Source organism: Choristoneura fumiferana, chromosome 13 (assembly GCF_025370935.1).
Source record: "Choristoneura fumiferana chromosome 13, NRCan_CFum_1, whole genome shotgun sequence".
Lineage (NCBI taxonomy): Eukaryota > Metazoa > Arthropoda > Insecta > Lepidoptera > Tortricidae > Choristoneura > Choristoneura fumiferana.
The window spans coordinates 10,567,948-10,584,848 of NC_133484.1; the positions used below are offsets into that span (position 1 = coordinate 10,567,948).

General features: G+C 36.0%; 3 protein-coding genes across 3 annotated transcripts; all 3 read left to right on the forward strand.

The window, feature by feature from the left end:
• Window positions 1-449: 449 nt before the first annotated feature.
• Window positions 450-1,074, forward strand: LOC141434485 (uncharacterized). The gene is made up of 2 exons (XM_074096903.1): window positions 450-1,005; window positions 1,058-1,074. Exons 1-2 carry the CDS (start codon window positions 450-452, stop codon window positions 1,072-1,074), a joined length of 573 nt encoding a protein of 190 aa, XP_073953004.1.
• A 782-nt stretch (window positions 1,075-1,856) lies between these two features.
• LOC141434486 (uncharacterized) lies at window positions 1,857-3,053 on the forward strand. Its single transcript, XM_074096904.1, has 3 exons — window positions 1,857-1,904; window positions 1,996-2,140; window positions 2,830-3,053. The coding sequence occupies exons 1-3, from the start codon at window positions 1,857-1,859 to the stop codon at window positions 3,000-3,002; spliced, it is 366 nt and encodes a 121-aa protein (XP_073953005.1). The 3' UTR covers window positions 3,003-3,053.
• Window positions 3,054-6,460: 3,407 nt separating this feature from the next.
• Window positions 6,461-7,036, forward strand: LOC141434487 (histone-lysine N-methyltransferase SETMAR-like). The gene has a single exon (XM_074096906.1). It carries the CDS (start codon window positions 6,461-6,463, stop codon window positions 7,034-7,036), a length of 576 nt encoding a protein of 191 aa, XP_073953007.1.
• The last annotated feature ends 9,865 nt before the right edge of the window (window positions 7,037-16,901 follow it).

A 16,901-nucleotide genomic window follows, 5' to 3' on the forward strand; every position in this document is an offset into this window, starting at 1 on the left:
ATTTATCTGTATCATGTGTTATATCTTTTGAAACTTCGGCAATGATAAGATAACATACCTACTTACTAACAAAGTACTTTCTAGTAGGTATAGTTTTTTTCACAATGATTGTTGAAGCTGATTTTGGTAAAAAAATAAAATGGTTAACCAGATCTTTACAAATATATTTTTAGCACGCAACATCTAAAAAATAAAATGCATACATAAATGAACTTGCTGTATTAAAACCTAAAATCCCTTGGAAGGGTCTAATTAAATTTTTAATAATACCCCTGAACTTCATCGACACTTCACTGATTAATCTATGATTTGAAAATAATAACAGACCTACAAATTATAATTTAACTTCTACACAATCCAATAATGTTTCTTTCCTAGAATTTACTTTAGATTCCATGACACTTGTATAATAGCTTTTCGTCATCTGCTTGTAAAATATTACATAAATAATGTTTTATCATTACTTTCGAGTATTTAACTGGTTCAGTTGTGTATTCGGTTTAAAAAAGCCCTTTCTCTTCCTTTATGGTGAGACTAATAAGATTAACTACTGGAATAAATTATGGTCCATTGCTGTTATTGCATCATTAATTGCCTTAGACTTCATAACAATAAACGTGACAACTGATTTTAATATTAAAAGAAATTTACAGCAAATATCTGATACAAATGATTTGATATTCAACATTATAATAATACTGCTGAACCTTAACGGAGAAAAAATATATGTGAAATTATATGAAATAATGAATAATATTTTTAAACAAGTCAAATTAAGTGATTTTAACCAGAAAATGATAGCGCTGAAGTCATATGCCTGGTTGTTCTTGCCAACAGCTACCCTTGTTAATTCAATTTTAATGGAACTTTACGTGCCTGAATCACCACAGTTTGCACTACTCATAAAAGTCCCATGTTATTTGTCCATTTTACACCTAGTAGTTCATTTGCTTCTTATTTTGGCCGTGCTGAGACTTTTGAACCATAAATTATTGAACGCAAATGGTTTACATGCGACATTAAACCAAGATTTAATTAGAGTTGGGCATTCTTCAAGGAAATTCAGCAGACTGAAATACTTTCTCAATTTGGATATTAATTTTATAGAAATTGATAACTATGGTGAAAATTTTAGCCTCACGTTATTATGCAAAGTTTATGAAAGTCAAGTCCCAAAACTCATGAAGGTGGAGAACTGTAAATTAGGGTCTGTTTCACCATTTTCGACTAACTTTAAATGACGGATATCAGTGATGCCGTCTCTGTTTGTTTTGTCCGAATAAAAAAAGATGGCATTACTTTTATCTGACACTTAAAGTTAGTCGACAAGTGGTGAAACAGGCCCTTAGTGTTCTAAAGGTTGCTTGTTTAAGTATTTAGGTATTTTAGAATATAGAATAAAGATGTGACAATGTGATGTTGACGACCAGATGGCCAAGTGGTTAGTGGTTATATTTTTATATGTATATTTATGAGGATAGAGAGAATAACATTATGTTTTGACATTTCGTCGATCAGCAGATAAATGCGTCCCCAATTTAAATAACGAGACTATAATATCATCAATTTTGCGGCCGAGTAGTGTAACGACCAAAACCACGAGTAAATCAAAGTTTAGGGAGTCCCTCACGTGTTTTTCGTTGATTTTGATTCTGGACACAAGTTTGTTATAGTACTTACGTGGAAATTGCAGTTGTTTCTGATTTATTATGTACTCAAATAAATATTGTGCCTACTGCACGGTAAGACGATTTATTAAATACATACATACGCGTCAAACACATAACCCTCCTTCTTCGCAGTCGGGTAAAATGCTTAAAATTGATAAATTTCAGATACTGTTTTCAATATGGACGATGTTCTCAAGTGCAGTAATCGGTGCTACGCTCGTAAGTTCTGAAGAGGTAAGAAAAAACCCAGATGGTTTGCATCGTTGAAATTGATTGATTGCATTGCATAGGAAACTTTATCTTATCGCCAATTTATTTGTTACAGACGAAAAATCCCTGGATGGTAATAACGCGAAGTGTGTTGCCTTTTACTTGGTTCGCTCTTTGCTGCTTCGTGGACGACAAGTTAAAGAAAGAAGTGGAGTGGACTGAAATACTCATTATGAAGCATTTGATTGACTTTAAATGCGGTATGAATATTTGATTTTGTCCTGGATGACGCATAAAAGCTGTCAGAACCGGTGGAATCTCGTGACAATAAGCTGTGCGTGACAGGACAATACTAAGATATTATACCAATTTTCTCGTACAGATCGCGGACGGCCAGCCAGTCTTCCCTCTTTTCGGACATTCGATAAGACAACATATTTTTCAGTTCTCATAAGAAGTGGCGAAGCAACTTTAGTTTACTTGGAATAATATACTATTAATACCTACGATAAATGTGGGTGGATTAATACATTTTATTCCGAAATTTCGTTAGGATCGGTTCACACGCGTACCTATAAAATTCCGAAAACTCAGCCGCTACGTAATTCTAGAGAATTGAAATTTTGCACGGGTGTTCACCATTTTATGTTCGCGCAGACCAATTCAGAATTCACATCAGAATTTAGTAAAATCTCGGAATTTAAATTTGACTGTCAGACCTCAGGTTTACGCAAGCGAGCTGCAAGTAAAGACCAATTAAGATATAACTAGTGCAAAAACTTTATAATAATAAAACCCATCATTTCAGGCAACACGGCCCATACTATAAATACCTTAAATACGACACATACATACATACTACATACATAAAATCGCGCCTCTTTCCCAACAAACAAATAATAACATACATATAATTTATATTATAATTATTAATTTATATTTATTCCAGATTTGCCAAGAAAGAACATACTTGAAACATTCAAGCAACTCGTCAGCACAAACAGTCTACAATTTACAGCTGGTAACTTGTTCCACGTGAACTACGCAATGATTTTGGGAACCGTCATGAATGTCATCACGTATAGCATAATTTTAGTTCAGTTATTTATAAGTACAAATTAAAATACTACTTTATAATTTATAATTAACTACATACCTAATCGCCGGATTAAAGTTTCGTCTGGTCACAGAATAGATAATAGTGTACTCGTAAGTGGTTTGGTGTTAAGCAATACTATATACCACAAGTGGCCGTACTTAAATACTATAACTTTTACTAGGTAAGGCTGTCAGAAAAAAATAATTTATAATTAAAACATTTTATTAGAGATTCTTATACAACACTTACAATCAAAATAAATATAACCATTGAGTACTTAATCATCAAAAAAGTTATTTACATACTGTCACGTTTTAGACTAGCTACTGTTGGAGTAGGTAGCATAAGTGGTCTTAAACCGTGTCTTATTAGACAGGTTGGAAGACTTTTGGGTTGTTGTTTCATCGGGGGCGTTCCTTGCTGCCATCACTGGGTGCATGGGGCCTCTCATAAGGAGGTGGGCGGTAAGGTTTGTCCTCCTTCTTATCACCAGATCCCGAAAATCCTGACATATCTAAGGACAAAAAAAACTGATTAAATCCCTGAACAATCCATAGTTTACAAGGCTTGTCGGGATTTCATATGTAAAAAAAACTTTATACTCGTAATACTAGTATATTATTTTTTCACAAAAAAACATGGGTTATGCAACAATCTTTTATTGTACTTTATGACGCAGAACTTCGTCATATTACACATTGAATCAATCTACATATTTGAATCTTGTTTCTATGTGGGTTAGAATTTTAGTATTTTTTAACATTTCGTTATACTTTCAGAATATATAATAGCAATAAACAAGTAAAATAATTACAAGTTATTACTAAAAAGAGTTCATGATGACTTGATTAATTACTGATTATGGTGGAATTGTTTAACCAAATAATGATACAAAAGGTCGTTAGCGCCTGGGTGATGTTAGTCTTAATCAAAAGTGTACTTACTTAAGTCACTATTTTAAAATTACACATGATACATTTATAATTCCACAAGAATGTATCCACCTACCTGTAGTTTATAATTAATCCTTTTCTTGTAATACTACTAATACTGTTACAACACTGTTAATAATACTGTTGCTCCAGTAGTTGGACATGTTATGCTGTCGTCTTGACCATGATCACTATTTATACAAACATGAGATTACAGATAACTCCGTTTCAACGGAAGTTATCTCATGAAGCTCTTCTTTTTGTATGGGGTTTTCCTAAATTTCAAGTGGTTTGAACGATCGAAGATATTTACGTTGTATTTGACAAATCATACGTTAAAATTGTCTGCCGTAGCTGTCTGTTTGTAGCTTACTTTGGGGCAATTTGACTCTATCATAACATTTGATTTATTCTAGCCACGAAGAAGGACCAAAAAAACGATAGGTATGTAGAACAGAAAGTAAATAAGAGCTGAGACAGTTCTTAGGCTTGGGTGAGGGCTTGGGACTATCCGGATTATCCGCACCGAATGGTTCGATGTGTGCTCGTACGTATTTACTTACTACCTGGGCTACCCAGATACAAACGTATTTTGTTTTCGGAATTATTCTTATTTGTAATCGACTCTGTAAGCAGATTTAAGTTTTACATTTGAGTTACCTACTGGAGAGACAAGTCAGCACCTAAGCTTGCATTCCTGCTTTTATTTGAGAATGGAACTAGAGAAAACAAAAATTCTGTTCAATCTACTGGTAAAATGATCTTGAACTGTCCATTCTAAAGCTACCAATAAAAAATCTATAAACCTTTTCAATAATAACTTACTGTCGACTTACATGTATGTGTCTATATAGTAAGCTAAGAACAGCGAGAAAAGTCACGCAACAAACTTACCTTACACGGGATTCCCAAATGATTAGATCGATCTGAAATAATTCCCAACGTTACATTTAGTGTCATCACACAGTTCCTATCTATTGTATTTGACATTATCAGTTAAAAAAAAACCGGCTAAGAGCGTGTCAGATACACCCGAAATAGGGTTCCGTAGCCATTACGAAAAAATTAAGTAATATTTTTCTAAGGATTTCGTATATAATACGGAATCTTCCATAGTCTAAGGAATATTTTATACTTTAGGCTGCTATTTACACTTAAACTACTAATAATTCTCAACCAAACTTATCCGCTATAGTGTTCCTTGAAAGTTTGATATACTTACTACCATCCTGAATATTTCCAATTTTTTCCACCGACCGGTTTAGATTTTAGAGGGGGAGGATGGCGCTCGATTTTAATGAAAACTTGTACTTTTAAGTTGAATATTTCGCAAACAAATCACTTAATCGAAAAATCGTCTTAACAAACCCCTATTGGTTTCAAAAGACCAATCCAACGATACCCCACACTATAGGGTTGGATGAGAAAAAAAACACCCACACTACGTCTATGGGAGGGGGAGGTACCCTAAAAAAATTTAAAGCATTCAAAGCCCCGGACGGAGAGACAGACAGACAGACGGACATGGCGAAACTATAAGGGTTCCGTTTTTGCCATTTTGACTCCGGAACCCTAAAAAGCCCAAATATTGTATGGCAAACGCCAATCATAAAGGCCAGAAGACATTTGATAGATAATCTGAAGGATATTCGATATATTCATTAAAGTTATCTTTCTTTGTGGTCCGGTCTCTATAAACAGCTAATGATTAGAAGTTCAATTGGTATTAATCTTATTATCTATTTCGTCCAAAAGACGGTCGCATTGCCGGCCAGCGGCCTGCAAAGTTGTATGAAATCTCTTTGCAGGCCGCTAGAGTGACCGCGGGCAGGCAGGCGAGCCGCAGCGCCTGCATCGCGATACTTCTCGGCCTATTATTTGTGTCACAACGTCAATATTTCATGTCATGTTTGAGAAAAATAATACGAGGGCGACACTGAAAGTTTTTAGAACTGGCCACTTGTAAACAATATAATAAAAAAGTAAGTTTAAATTTTGAAAATGGAACTCTTTGCCAATATTTTTGAGTATGTATTTCATTCATTTGTCATTTGTTTTACGATTTGGCGGCAAATTGAAAATTGTCTGTGTCACGTCAACATGAATTTAACGCGAGATGATTTTCGTGCAATGATTTTTATTTTCAGTATATGTAAAGTAGTACTCTGTGGTTTTTTCGATGTCATTTAAGTCAACAAGAAAGCTATGATAGACTTTGATTGACCTTTCATAATGAAGCCCCATCTAGTGCGACCATTTACAACTGGTTTAATGAGTTTAAACGTGGTCGCACTAATCTCACCGATGATCTGCGTGAGGGACGGCCTTCTACGGCGACGACTGAAAATAACATTAGTGTTGTGCGGCGTATGATAGAGACTTACAAAAGAGTGACGTATCAGCAGATTCGGACAAGCTTAGGCATCGGTATGAGTCAAGTGCATAAAATCCTCCATGAACATTTAGCGGTCAGGAAGCTTTGTGCGAGGTGGATACCTCATAATTTGACCGAGGCCCAAAAACTCCGTCGGGTTGATTGGTGCCGTGAAATGATTCAAATATTTAACGGAGGTGACTCAAATGCTGTTTTCGACATACTTACGGGTGACGAAAGCTGGATTTACTGTTATGATCCAGAAACCAAGAGACAGTCTGCTCAATGGGTGTTTCGTTTCGAGGAGTTGCCAACTAAAGAGAAGAGAGGTCGAAGCGTGGGAAAAAAGATGGTGGCCTCGTTCTTCGGAAGGACAGGTCACTATGCGACAATTGTTTTAGAGGATCAAAAAACAGTTACTGCAGAGTGGTACACTAACAATTGTTTGCCACTTGTATTGAAAAAAGTTCGGGAGAAACGACCTCGAAGTAGGATCCTTCTTCACCACGACAACGCCTCGTCGCACACCGCCAGGCGAACGATCGACTATTTAGTGACATCAGACGTAGAATTACTGGGTCACCCGCCGCATAGCCCTGACCTCGCACTTTGCGATTTTTATTTATTCCCGAAAATAAAAGAAAAACTTCGAGGAAAACTTTTTATGAACACCGAGGAAGCAGTGGGTGCGTTTCAAAAGGCCGTCGAAGAGACCCCTAAGGACGAGTGGGCTAAGTGCTTTTCTGAGTAGTTCCATCGGATGCAGCGGTGTATTGATGTGAATGGACACTATTTTGAAAAGATATAATAAAACTAAAAACTTGCTAGTTTGCTCAGTTTTTGATTTTCTAAGAACTTTCAGTTTGACCCTCGTATTTACACTAATGGGATTTAAAAAATGGTGCCCTGTAAAGGAATATCGAATGGGCAGAAATAAACGAAGCGGACGATTTATTTTATACTCTTCAGTAAATTAAGGCGCTACTTTGACTGTAAATGCTTATGTATGACGCCTGTGTGATAAATTATATGAATTTTCTTAACAACAATTTGCTATTATTTTTGTATTCTTTGACTTATATTGGAAATGTTAAGAATATTATGTAATTTTGGAAACATTTTGAATAACGTTACTTGCTTGACTCTTTTCTTTCTTCACCATTCCTAACATCTAATATAATGTAGAGTTAAGGACATGTGCCAGTCTCGTTCATTTTGCGCATATCAGGAACGTACATTTACACATGTTTTTACAATATTGCAATAGAACACTCAAAATATTCACGAGCAAAGCGGATTAATCTCCTTTGTATTTGTCGAATGGCTTGACTTTCAGGCGCTTGTTATTTCGAGGTGTTGTTCAGAAAGTCAGTGCTTAGGTACAGATCGATTCACAAGAGGTACGAATGAAATGAACTAAAGTAATGTCACTTACTCGTAGACATTTCTGTTGGAAAATGAGAGATGCACGACATTTTTATATTTGTGTGAAGTGTATTCAAATAGGTAACACAGATACTCTTTCATTCATTCAATCAATTCGTGCCAGCTCTTGTGAATCGACCTGTAAGTACGAGAATGTACGATAATGTTCTGAGCACAATCGCTGAATAGATTTCAATAGATTTTTTAAAGATAAAAATTATCTTTAAAAAATCTTCTGATCTACTGTTAATGCAGCACCTGCTGTGAACTAGTCCTTCCTTCTTTCTGTAAAAAAGTTGCCTGGAAGAGATCGCTCTTAGCGATAAGGCCGCCTATTGCTTACCTTGTAATCTTCTCTGTGTACCTGTTTTCTGTATCGCTTACTATTTCTGGTGTACAATAAAGAGTAATTATATTGTATTGTATTATTTTTTTGGTTCAGTTTTTTCTTAGGTGAGGAAACAGTACGTACAGTCACCATCAGATATTTCGGAGCAGTCAAAGTGCTATTGCCAAGGCATTAGAGTTAATGTTTTGATATGTTTGATCACCTTGGCTGGCTTGGTGGTTTTTTCTAGGCACTTCAATTTTATCAATAAAATGAAATCGTTGATCTTTTAGTTATTATTTACCAATTAGTATTTTTTTATATTTATCTTTGCTTACGTTGCCATTCAGTTCACAGAATTAGTAATATTAGTAAGTAGTACAAACAATTAATGCTATTATTCCAAAACAGCATTCCAAGATTAGAACCAAATTAAATTGTTATTATTATTAATCCCCTTGATGGCGGCCTTAAAATTGTTATGTAGTTTCAATGTGTCATGTCATTTCATTCATTTTTAAATAACTACCTACTCATGTGACACATTTGAAGTCTTTAATAATTATTAATATTTCACATACATAAAGTTTTTTTCTGATGGCTTTTTTTAACCATAGGTACTGTGTTTTCTTTATACAACAGTGAAAGTATTCACTAGACCTCTAATGAAAAGCTGCGTGTTCGACTCCAATTCACAAATTGCCGAATTTATGAGTTTTCAACCGACGAAAAAAAATGGAGGAGGTTCTCAAGTTGACGCGTATATTTTTTTATGTATGACTTTTAACATAGTAGCCCAATTTTGATAATTCTTTTTTTATTAGAAAGCGTATACCCCGAGGGTGATCCCATTAAAATTTGGAAAAAATATTCTTACCCTAAGAGTAGGGAAACAGGAGATGATTGATTGTTCAGTCACTGATTGTACTGTATGACCAGGCATAACTTTTTACAGAGTATCCCGATTTTCATAATTCCTTTTTTATTAGATAGGTATACCTTGAAATTGGTATTATATAAATTAATAAAAAAATACCCCAAGGGTGGGAAAAAAGTATAAAATAAAAACTTTTGAAAAGAAAAAAATAATAAAGTTAAATACTTAGGTTATGTTAGTAAAGTATACCTAGGTACCAGTTTGAAGTCGTTGCCTCGGCACGCGCCAGGAGGAGTGATAGAAGCCCATCTGGTAGACGTCTATAGGTCCACTCCTCCTGACTAGTGCTGAGGCACCGACTTCAAACTGGTACTCTACTTACATATACATAAGTATTTAACTTTATTATTTTATGCTTTTCAGTATTTTCGGCGGTTTAATTTTTTTTGTTAAAAAGTTTTTAATTAGCGCGGATTCGAGTAAATTATTGTACTGATTTGTGATGTGCAGTAATAGTACATTGTGTCTTAAAGGCGGTAAATAAGGAATTACGGACGAGAGTCTATTAGAAGCCCGAAGTCGAAGACTGAGGGCTTTAATGAGTCGATGTTCGGAATTCTAGTACCGCCCATGCGACATACAATGTTTTTCATCACATTTGCGAGTAAAATTGTATATTTGTAAAAGAAAGACTAGTATTTTTTTTTTTTGGCATGTGCCCGACGAGTGTGTGCGTGTGGTCCTGCAGCAGTATCAGTACCGAGCATTGACTACTTTACCGACCTTGGGCTTCATGTCAAAAAAATTAGTACGGGCAATGACTCATTTACCGACCACGGGTTTCATGACAAGCACATTAAGGTCGAGGGTTTTATTTGGGGGGTTGCAACCAAGGTAGCCTGCATGTTACGACACTGTTTACGAGCAAGTGTGATGAAAAAAATATTTGTATTTTATTGTAAAAGACGATGTCAGTATTGTTGTGAACAACACGATGAGCTTTGACTTATTTAAAAACATTTTTAAATGATCAACGACAACTATTATATAACACGACACAGCGCCTATACTCAAATAAATATCAAGCAGCTAAATATAATTAATAATAAGCATAGCTCAAAATTGTATTGCTTTGGAAACAACACCGTATTAAGATACACAGCTCTAAGGTGCGCTGAAATTCAACAACACAAAAATTTCGACCATGAGGATGTAGTGTATATAAATAAATAAATAAATATCATGGGACACTTTGAAACCAATTGACCTAGTCCCAAACTAAGCAAAGCTTGTACTATGGGTACTAGGCAACGGATAAGCATACTTATATAGATAAATACACACTAAACATCCAAGACCTGAGAACAAACATTCATATTATTCATACAAATATCTGCCCCGGCCGGGAATCGAACCCTTTTTCTCTTCTCTAACTACTTGGCCATCCGGTCGTCATGTCGTATGTATCAGTGGCGAAGCGTACCTACATACTCGTAGAACTCTATTCCCACCGGCTTGCCCTATTTTGTAAATATTGTACTATTTTGTAAATTAGAATAAAATAGAACCACAAGACATACAGAATTTATGAAAGATGTAAACGATCTTTGCTTCGGCTCTACCACGGAAATATCTGACGCCACGCCCAGCCAATCCAAACTCAAACTCACAACATTTATTGACAACAAAAACACACTACATCACAACAAAAACACAGAAGAAACATAAATAGGAGAAGAGAGAAAAATGACGTTTCGAGTGCACGTACTTAATGCCAATGATGTGATGTGATGTGTATTCAGATAAGTGATAAGTGTGAAAGCCTTCAATGGTATGCTTTGCTTTATTTATCATTTATGCGCAAGAAGTATTTAGTTGCGTCGAAATATCGGAGGCTTATAAATGGCAATCAGAGCAGTCTACATCCCGTAGAAAATATCTTTCTTTTTTGATAGACAATGCGGTTTTTAACGCGGAGCGAGAAATTTAATTTTAGTTTGATTTATGATTATTGTATCAGAAAAAATCATGTGATTACAAAAAAGTACACTTCATAATATCTTAGTGTCAACAATATTATAAAGATTTAATTTGAATTTGTTCAATAGAATGATTGTAGGTAATTATTTAAACGTGTTGTTTTAATTTGTGAGTGTTGGCTGTGTACTGGCAATATCATTCAAAGAAAACAATAAGTTAGATATTAATTAAATTAAATATATTATTTTAGAAAAGCCTAGTCTTACAAAATAATTATTACGAGTGTTGCTTTAGATTTAAAACATTAAAAAACATAAAGAATAACCAATCGAAGGCTGGCCATAAACAATCGAGATTCAAGAGTTTCTTCTTATATTATTTTAATGGAAGCAAGGGTCGTATGGGTGAGGCATGGGTGCCGCGATGCATGGGTTGGGCTGCGGCATTGGTCGGCGGAGTGCTGATGCGGGTAGGAAGCAAGAGTTAGGCTGGAACGTCGGCTGAGGGGCAGGGGCTCCGAAGCACGGGCCGTATTGGACAGGCCTGCCGCCTCCAAAGTGGGGGGACGGACGAGCAGCAGGGTTGTAAGCGCCGTTGTACGCCACGCCGCCGAAGCAGGGGTTGAAACCGTTGCGTTGCATTCTGGAAGCAAATTGTATGGTTAGTCAATTGATTTAGAATCTTCGAGGGTTTGAAATACTACGAGCAGAAGTTTTCTGTTTTCTGGTAACAAATATTTTAAGCAAAGAAAAATGGTTTCAGATTGGTTAGAGTATCAATTCATTAATGGTATCTAGGTCAAAAATTTAAGGATCAGAAATCACGTTATAGTTAGAATCCCAAATAGAGTCGTTCGTTAGATACAGAACTTTAAATTTCCTTTAGTAAACTTGGACATAGAGAATACTTACATGATATGTTTAGAAGATGTAGATGCGGTGAGTTCAAATAGTCGTAAAACGATAAATCGTCAGGATTTACAAATCGCGATTGGGTTGCTCGCAGCAGGTACTATTGAAGGTAGTTACTTGAAGCGATTGCTTTTCAATCTGTGACAATCGACAATCGCTGACAGTATTTATACGAACGCGTTATCAGTTTAAGCTCAATAATATCTGCCTATCTGATCACCCACTTCCTTTGTGATATTTTATTGCCTTTCACAACAAAATAATGCAATTATTATGATAAGAGTCCACTTTAGTTCAATTTGCTTCACCGTGGCGTCCAAAAATAGAATGTCGGTAAGATAAAAATTATTTTTGACATTGATAGCGGTAAATAATTTATTGATAGATTAATCTGGATTGTCTTGTGACTTTTATGCCGTCACTGTGGGTGCGCTTGCCTCGGTATCGGGCCGAGATTTTCCTGCTCAGGTTTTAGGGTAACAAGTATTACTCTTTTAGTCGCAAGTCGAAGCTTTATTATAAAGTACGTGTAAGAAACAAAGAGGTAAGAGCATGCAAAAGGTACCTACTTTTGCAAGACTTCGAAGAACTATTAGTCTTTTATTTTGTTCCGCCGCTTCCACTTATTACTTGTTTGTTTCTTTTTTTGTTACTTACCTAAGTTGCGGAGGAGCAAAGAAGTTTATTGTTATGGATCTCGGCAAAGTAACACTGGAATCAATATATAATGTATTTACCTACATTATTAAATTAATCCAATCTGCTCGCATTCACCCACTGATGGTTAAAGCAAAGCCTCTTAATTTTCATGCCACGGCATAGACTAAACTTTTTTTTTTTTTCGCATAGACTAACTACAAACAAACTAGAGTGTTATTTTTTTACAGATTCAACACCCCCACTTAACAAAATAATACTGTAATACCTAGTTCCTATCAAATAAACCAAACATCTTTAAAAATTGTTGTGTTTATTTTTACACAGTCCCTTAGTTAATAAGTCTGCGGGCATTTCTGAAGTAGGCAAATATTTAATTTTGACAATTCCATTTGCCACTTTCTCTCTACAGAAATGATATCGTACGTCTATGTGTTTAGACCTTTTGACAGTACAAGGATTAGCAGAGAGTTTATGGGCTGACTGGTTGTCATTATAGATCGGTATTGAGTACAACTGATTAGTAATTTCAAACACTAGATTTCTTAGGTACACAGCCTCTTTGCAACATTCCGATATGCCCATATACTCGGCTTCTGTGCTGGATAAAGCTACAGTAGTCTGTTTCTTGGTCTCCCATGAGATAGCACAATTTGACAGCTTAAAAAAATATCCAGTATAAGATCTGCGGTCAATGGTGTTACTGCCCAGTCTGCATCTACAAATGCTTCAAGCTGACTATTTCCATTTGCACAAAACTTTAAACAAAATGATTTTGTCTTCTTTAAATACTTCAAAACTCTCTTAGCATAGGCCCAGTGTTCATCATTGAAGCAGTTGTTAAACTGGCTCAAATAATTTACAGAAAAAACTATATCAGGTCTTGTGAGCACAGCTAAGTACATAAGACAACCGATTAGTTGCTGATAGGGTAATCTACTATCACATATCTCACTTTTTGACAAATTAATTTTAGACTCAATTGGTGTATCAGCAAATTTACATTCTGGAATATTGAATTTTAACAATAGTTTTTTATATAGACTCCTGATCTATAGTAATAGAACCCTCCTTTTTATTAACAATTACTCTCATTCCCAAGCAATTTTTAATACAACCTAAGTCTTTAAGTTTAAACTTTAATGACAAACTATTCTTTAATTTAATAGTTTCCTCTTCATTATTCGAAAAAACAAAGAAATCATCCACATACAGTGCTATTATGATTTTTACATCTTTGTTTATCTTTGTAAATAAACACGGTTCTAGTTGTGATTTTTTATATCCCAAAGATTGCAACAATTCATCGACTCGTTGATACCATGCTCTTGATGACTGTTTCAAGCCATAAATAGCACGTTTCAACTGCAAAACCTTGTTTACTGCATTATTACTACACTGAAAACCTGGTGGTTTTGTCATGTAAACAGTTTCATTAAGGAATCCATTTAAGAATGCAGTATTAACATCTAAGTGACAAATATCTAACTTGAGCTGAACTGCCAATGCGAATAACAATCGTAGTGTAGAATGTCTAAGAACAGGAGAGAATGTTTCATCAAAGTCAATACCAGGCCTCTGAGTGAAGCCTTTAGCTACTAACCTGGCTCGGTATCTGACTTTGTTCTCACTATCTAATTTCTTTTTAAAAACCACTTACTTTGAACAATTGTACCAGTGGATGGAGCATCAACTAAGTCCCAGCGCTATTGTCCTCGAAAGATTTAAGTTCACTTTGCATGGCTTGTTTCCACTGTTCACTTTCAGGTCCATTCAACGCTTCTTCAAGAGATATTTCACTGACATTTGATTCACTTGTTACACAAACATTGCTAAAACCATATCTATCGGGTTTCTTGCGGATACGTTTTGATACCTGGTTCGGAACACCTGCAGGCCCTGATGCAGACTCGCCATCCAGCACAGGTTCAGTCTCCGTCCCTGGATCAATCTCTATCCCTGGCTCCATGTCTGTCCCTGGCTCAGTCTTCAGCACTGGCTCAGCAACAGTCAAATCCGAAGAATCCCGAAACTCCTCTTCATCAGAGCTTGTACTTTGTCCTGCTGTACATGGAACTTCTACATTCTGCTCCTGATTTGCTGATCTATTCAGATCCCCCACTTCTTGGGTATTTTGATTTAATTTGTTCTCTTCTTTCATAGGGAAAAAATTACTCAAGTCACTCATATTGTCTTTAATTTCAACATATATTATATCTTGTTTCTGTTCAATCCCCTCCTCAATCACAACAATATCTCTTGCAATTGTTACACTGTTATTGTTGGGATTGTACACACGGTACCCCTTTACATTGTCCGAGTAGCCAACAAGAATACATTGTATGGCCTTTTTATCCCATTTCAGCCTTTTCTCTTTAGGGACGTGCACCATTGCCTTGCTGCCAAATATCTTTAAATGGCTGACGTCAGGTTTCACACCTGTCCAGATCTCAAAAGGTGTTTTGTTGTCTAATCCTGATGCTACTGACCTGTTTCTCAGATAGGCTGCAGTGTTTACTGCCTCTGCCCAAAACGTTTTGGCAGTTGTCCATCATATAACAAACATCTGGCTTTTTCTACCAATGAGCGGTTAAGCCTTTCACAAAGACCGTTCTGTTCTGGTGTGTATGCACAAGTTTTTTGATGAATAATTCCTGAATGCTGTAAGTACAACTCAAATTCCTTACTGCAGAATTCCATTCCATTATCTGTTCTAAGTACTTTTAGCTTCCTGCCTGTCTGATTTCCGCTAATATTTTAAAAGATTTAAAATGGGAAAATGCTTCAGATTTGGCTTTCAAGAAATAAACAAATGCCATCCTGCTAAAATCATCTACGAAGAGCAAGAAGTATGTCTTTCCTGCAATCGATTTAGCCTCCATCGGTCCACAAATATCTGCATGAACTATATCAAGTAGCTCCTTGCCCCTGTTACCAGTATGAGTGAATGGTAACCTGGCCTGTTTGCCCTCACAGCACACAATGCAATTTGTTTACTGACCTGAGCTTTGTCTGTAAATGATATACCATTAACAGCGCCATCCCTCATCACATTAAGGTCTTTGCTGTTAATATGGCCAAACACCACTCCCGAGGCTGAAGTCAACAAACAATCAACTTGTTTGATTCTTAGTTTGTAGACACCTCCAACTAAATCTGCAGTGGCCACGAGTTCACTTTTCCGGTTGTAAATATAACAGTGATTGTCTTCAAATGTCACTTTGTTACCTTTTTGCATTAATTGACTAACAGATAGTAAGTTTGTTGCCAAGTTTGGCACATACAACACTCCCGTAACTGGAATCTCATACTCAGTATCTTCAACAAGTGTAGTTATTTGAACATTTCCGCAGCCTTCGACGGGAATTCTGGATTTATCAGCTATCACAATCTCGTCCACTTGATGTTGTTTCGTTTCGCTCAACAACCAGTCCTTTTTGGAAGTCAAGTGGCAGCTCGCTCCGCTGTCAACATACCAATCTGTTTGTTTGAAGTTTCCGCTGAGAAATACTGCACTAAATGCGTTTGATTCCTTCTTTTTCGGAGCATGTTCACATTTATTCATAAAATGTCCTATCTGTTTACATTTATAACACCTGACAGTTGGTTTGACGTTTGACGTTGACATTTGTGAATTTTTCTTTTTCTGTTGCCAACCTTTTGTTGCGAATGCGTTATGTGTAGAACCGGAACCGGAACTTTCATCTTCCATATTTAACAATTTGGATTTAATGGCGTCGGCTGTTAATTCAATGCCTGAATGTTCGACCGCCATGATCATCGGTTCAAATTTTTCAGGCAATCCAGCCAGCAACAAAGAGCCAACCCACTCGTCACTGATCTTGAATCCTGTGCTATTCAATCTTTGACTCGTTTCTAATAATGTGGTCACATATTGAGACATCGATTCACAATTATCTCGACGGATAGATATGAGGTTGCGAAGCAATCCGATGCGCCGTGTGAAGCCATTATTGTCATATAGCTTCTTCAATTTTGTCCACAATCCCATTGTGGTTTTTTCTTCTTTAATGTGCACAAATAAACTGGGATCGATGGTCAATATTATTTTCGCTTTGGCTTTGCTGTCATTGCTATCGCCCTCCTTGACGATGCATTGTTCCATTCCCTCCAAAATCATAAAATTTTCTACCGCAAACGCCCAATCTTCATAATTTTCTCTTCCTTTCAATTTAGGAATACTCGCGAGAACAGAAGTCATTTTTATCACTGTTATTTTCAACAAAAACTCGAATTAAAACTGCGCCCGGCACATAACCTAATGAAACAGCAGCAGTGTTCGGCATAGACTAAACTTTATTTTTTTTTTATAGACTAACTACAAACAAACTAGAGTGTTATTTTGCTACAGATTCAACACACCCACTGATGGTAAGATGTAAAGTCCTCTTAATTTTCATGCCACTGTATAATTTTA

Excerpts from the sequence above, each read along its gene's own strand:
- LOC141434487 (XM_074096906.1), top strand. The coding sequence starts at position 6,461 with ATGATTCAAATATTTAACGGAGGTGACTCAAATGCTGTTTTCGACATA.
- LOC141434486 (XM_074096904.1), top strand. The coding sequence starts at position 1,857 with ATGTTCTCAAGTGCAGTAATCGGTGCTACGCTCGTAAGTTCTGAAGAG. Across the intron at positions 1,905-1,995 it reads CGCTCGTAAGTTCTGAAGAG|ACGAAAAATCCCTGGATGGT; the intron begins GTAAGAAAAAAC and ends TATTTGTTACAG. Across the intron at positions 2,141-2,829 it reads TTTGATTGACTTTAAATGCG|ATTTGCCAAGAAAGAACATA; the intron begins GTATGAATATTT and ends TATTTATTCCAG.
- LOC141434485 (XM_074096903.1), top strand. The coding sequence starts at position 450 with ATGTTTTATCATTACTTTCGAGTATTTAACTGGTTCAGTTGTGTATTC.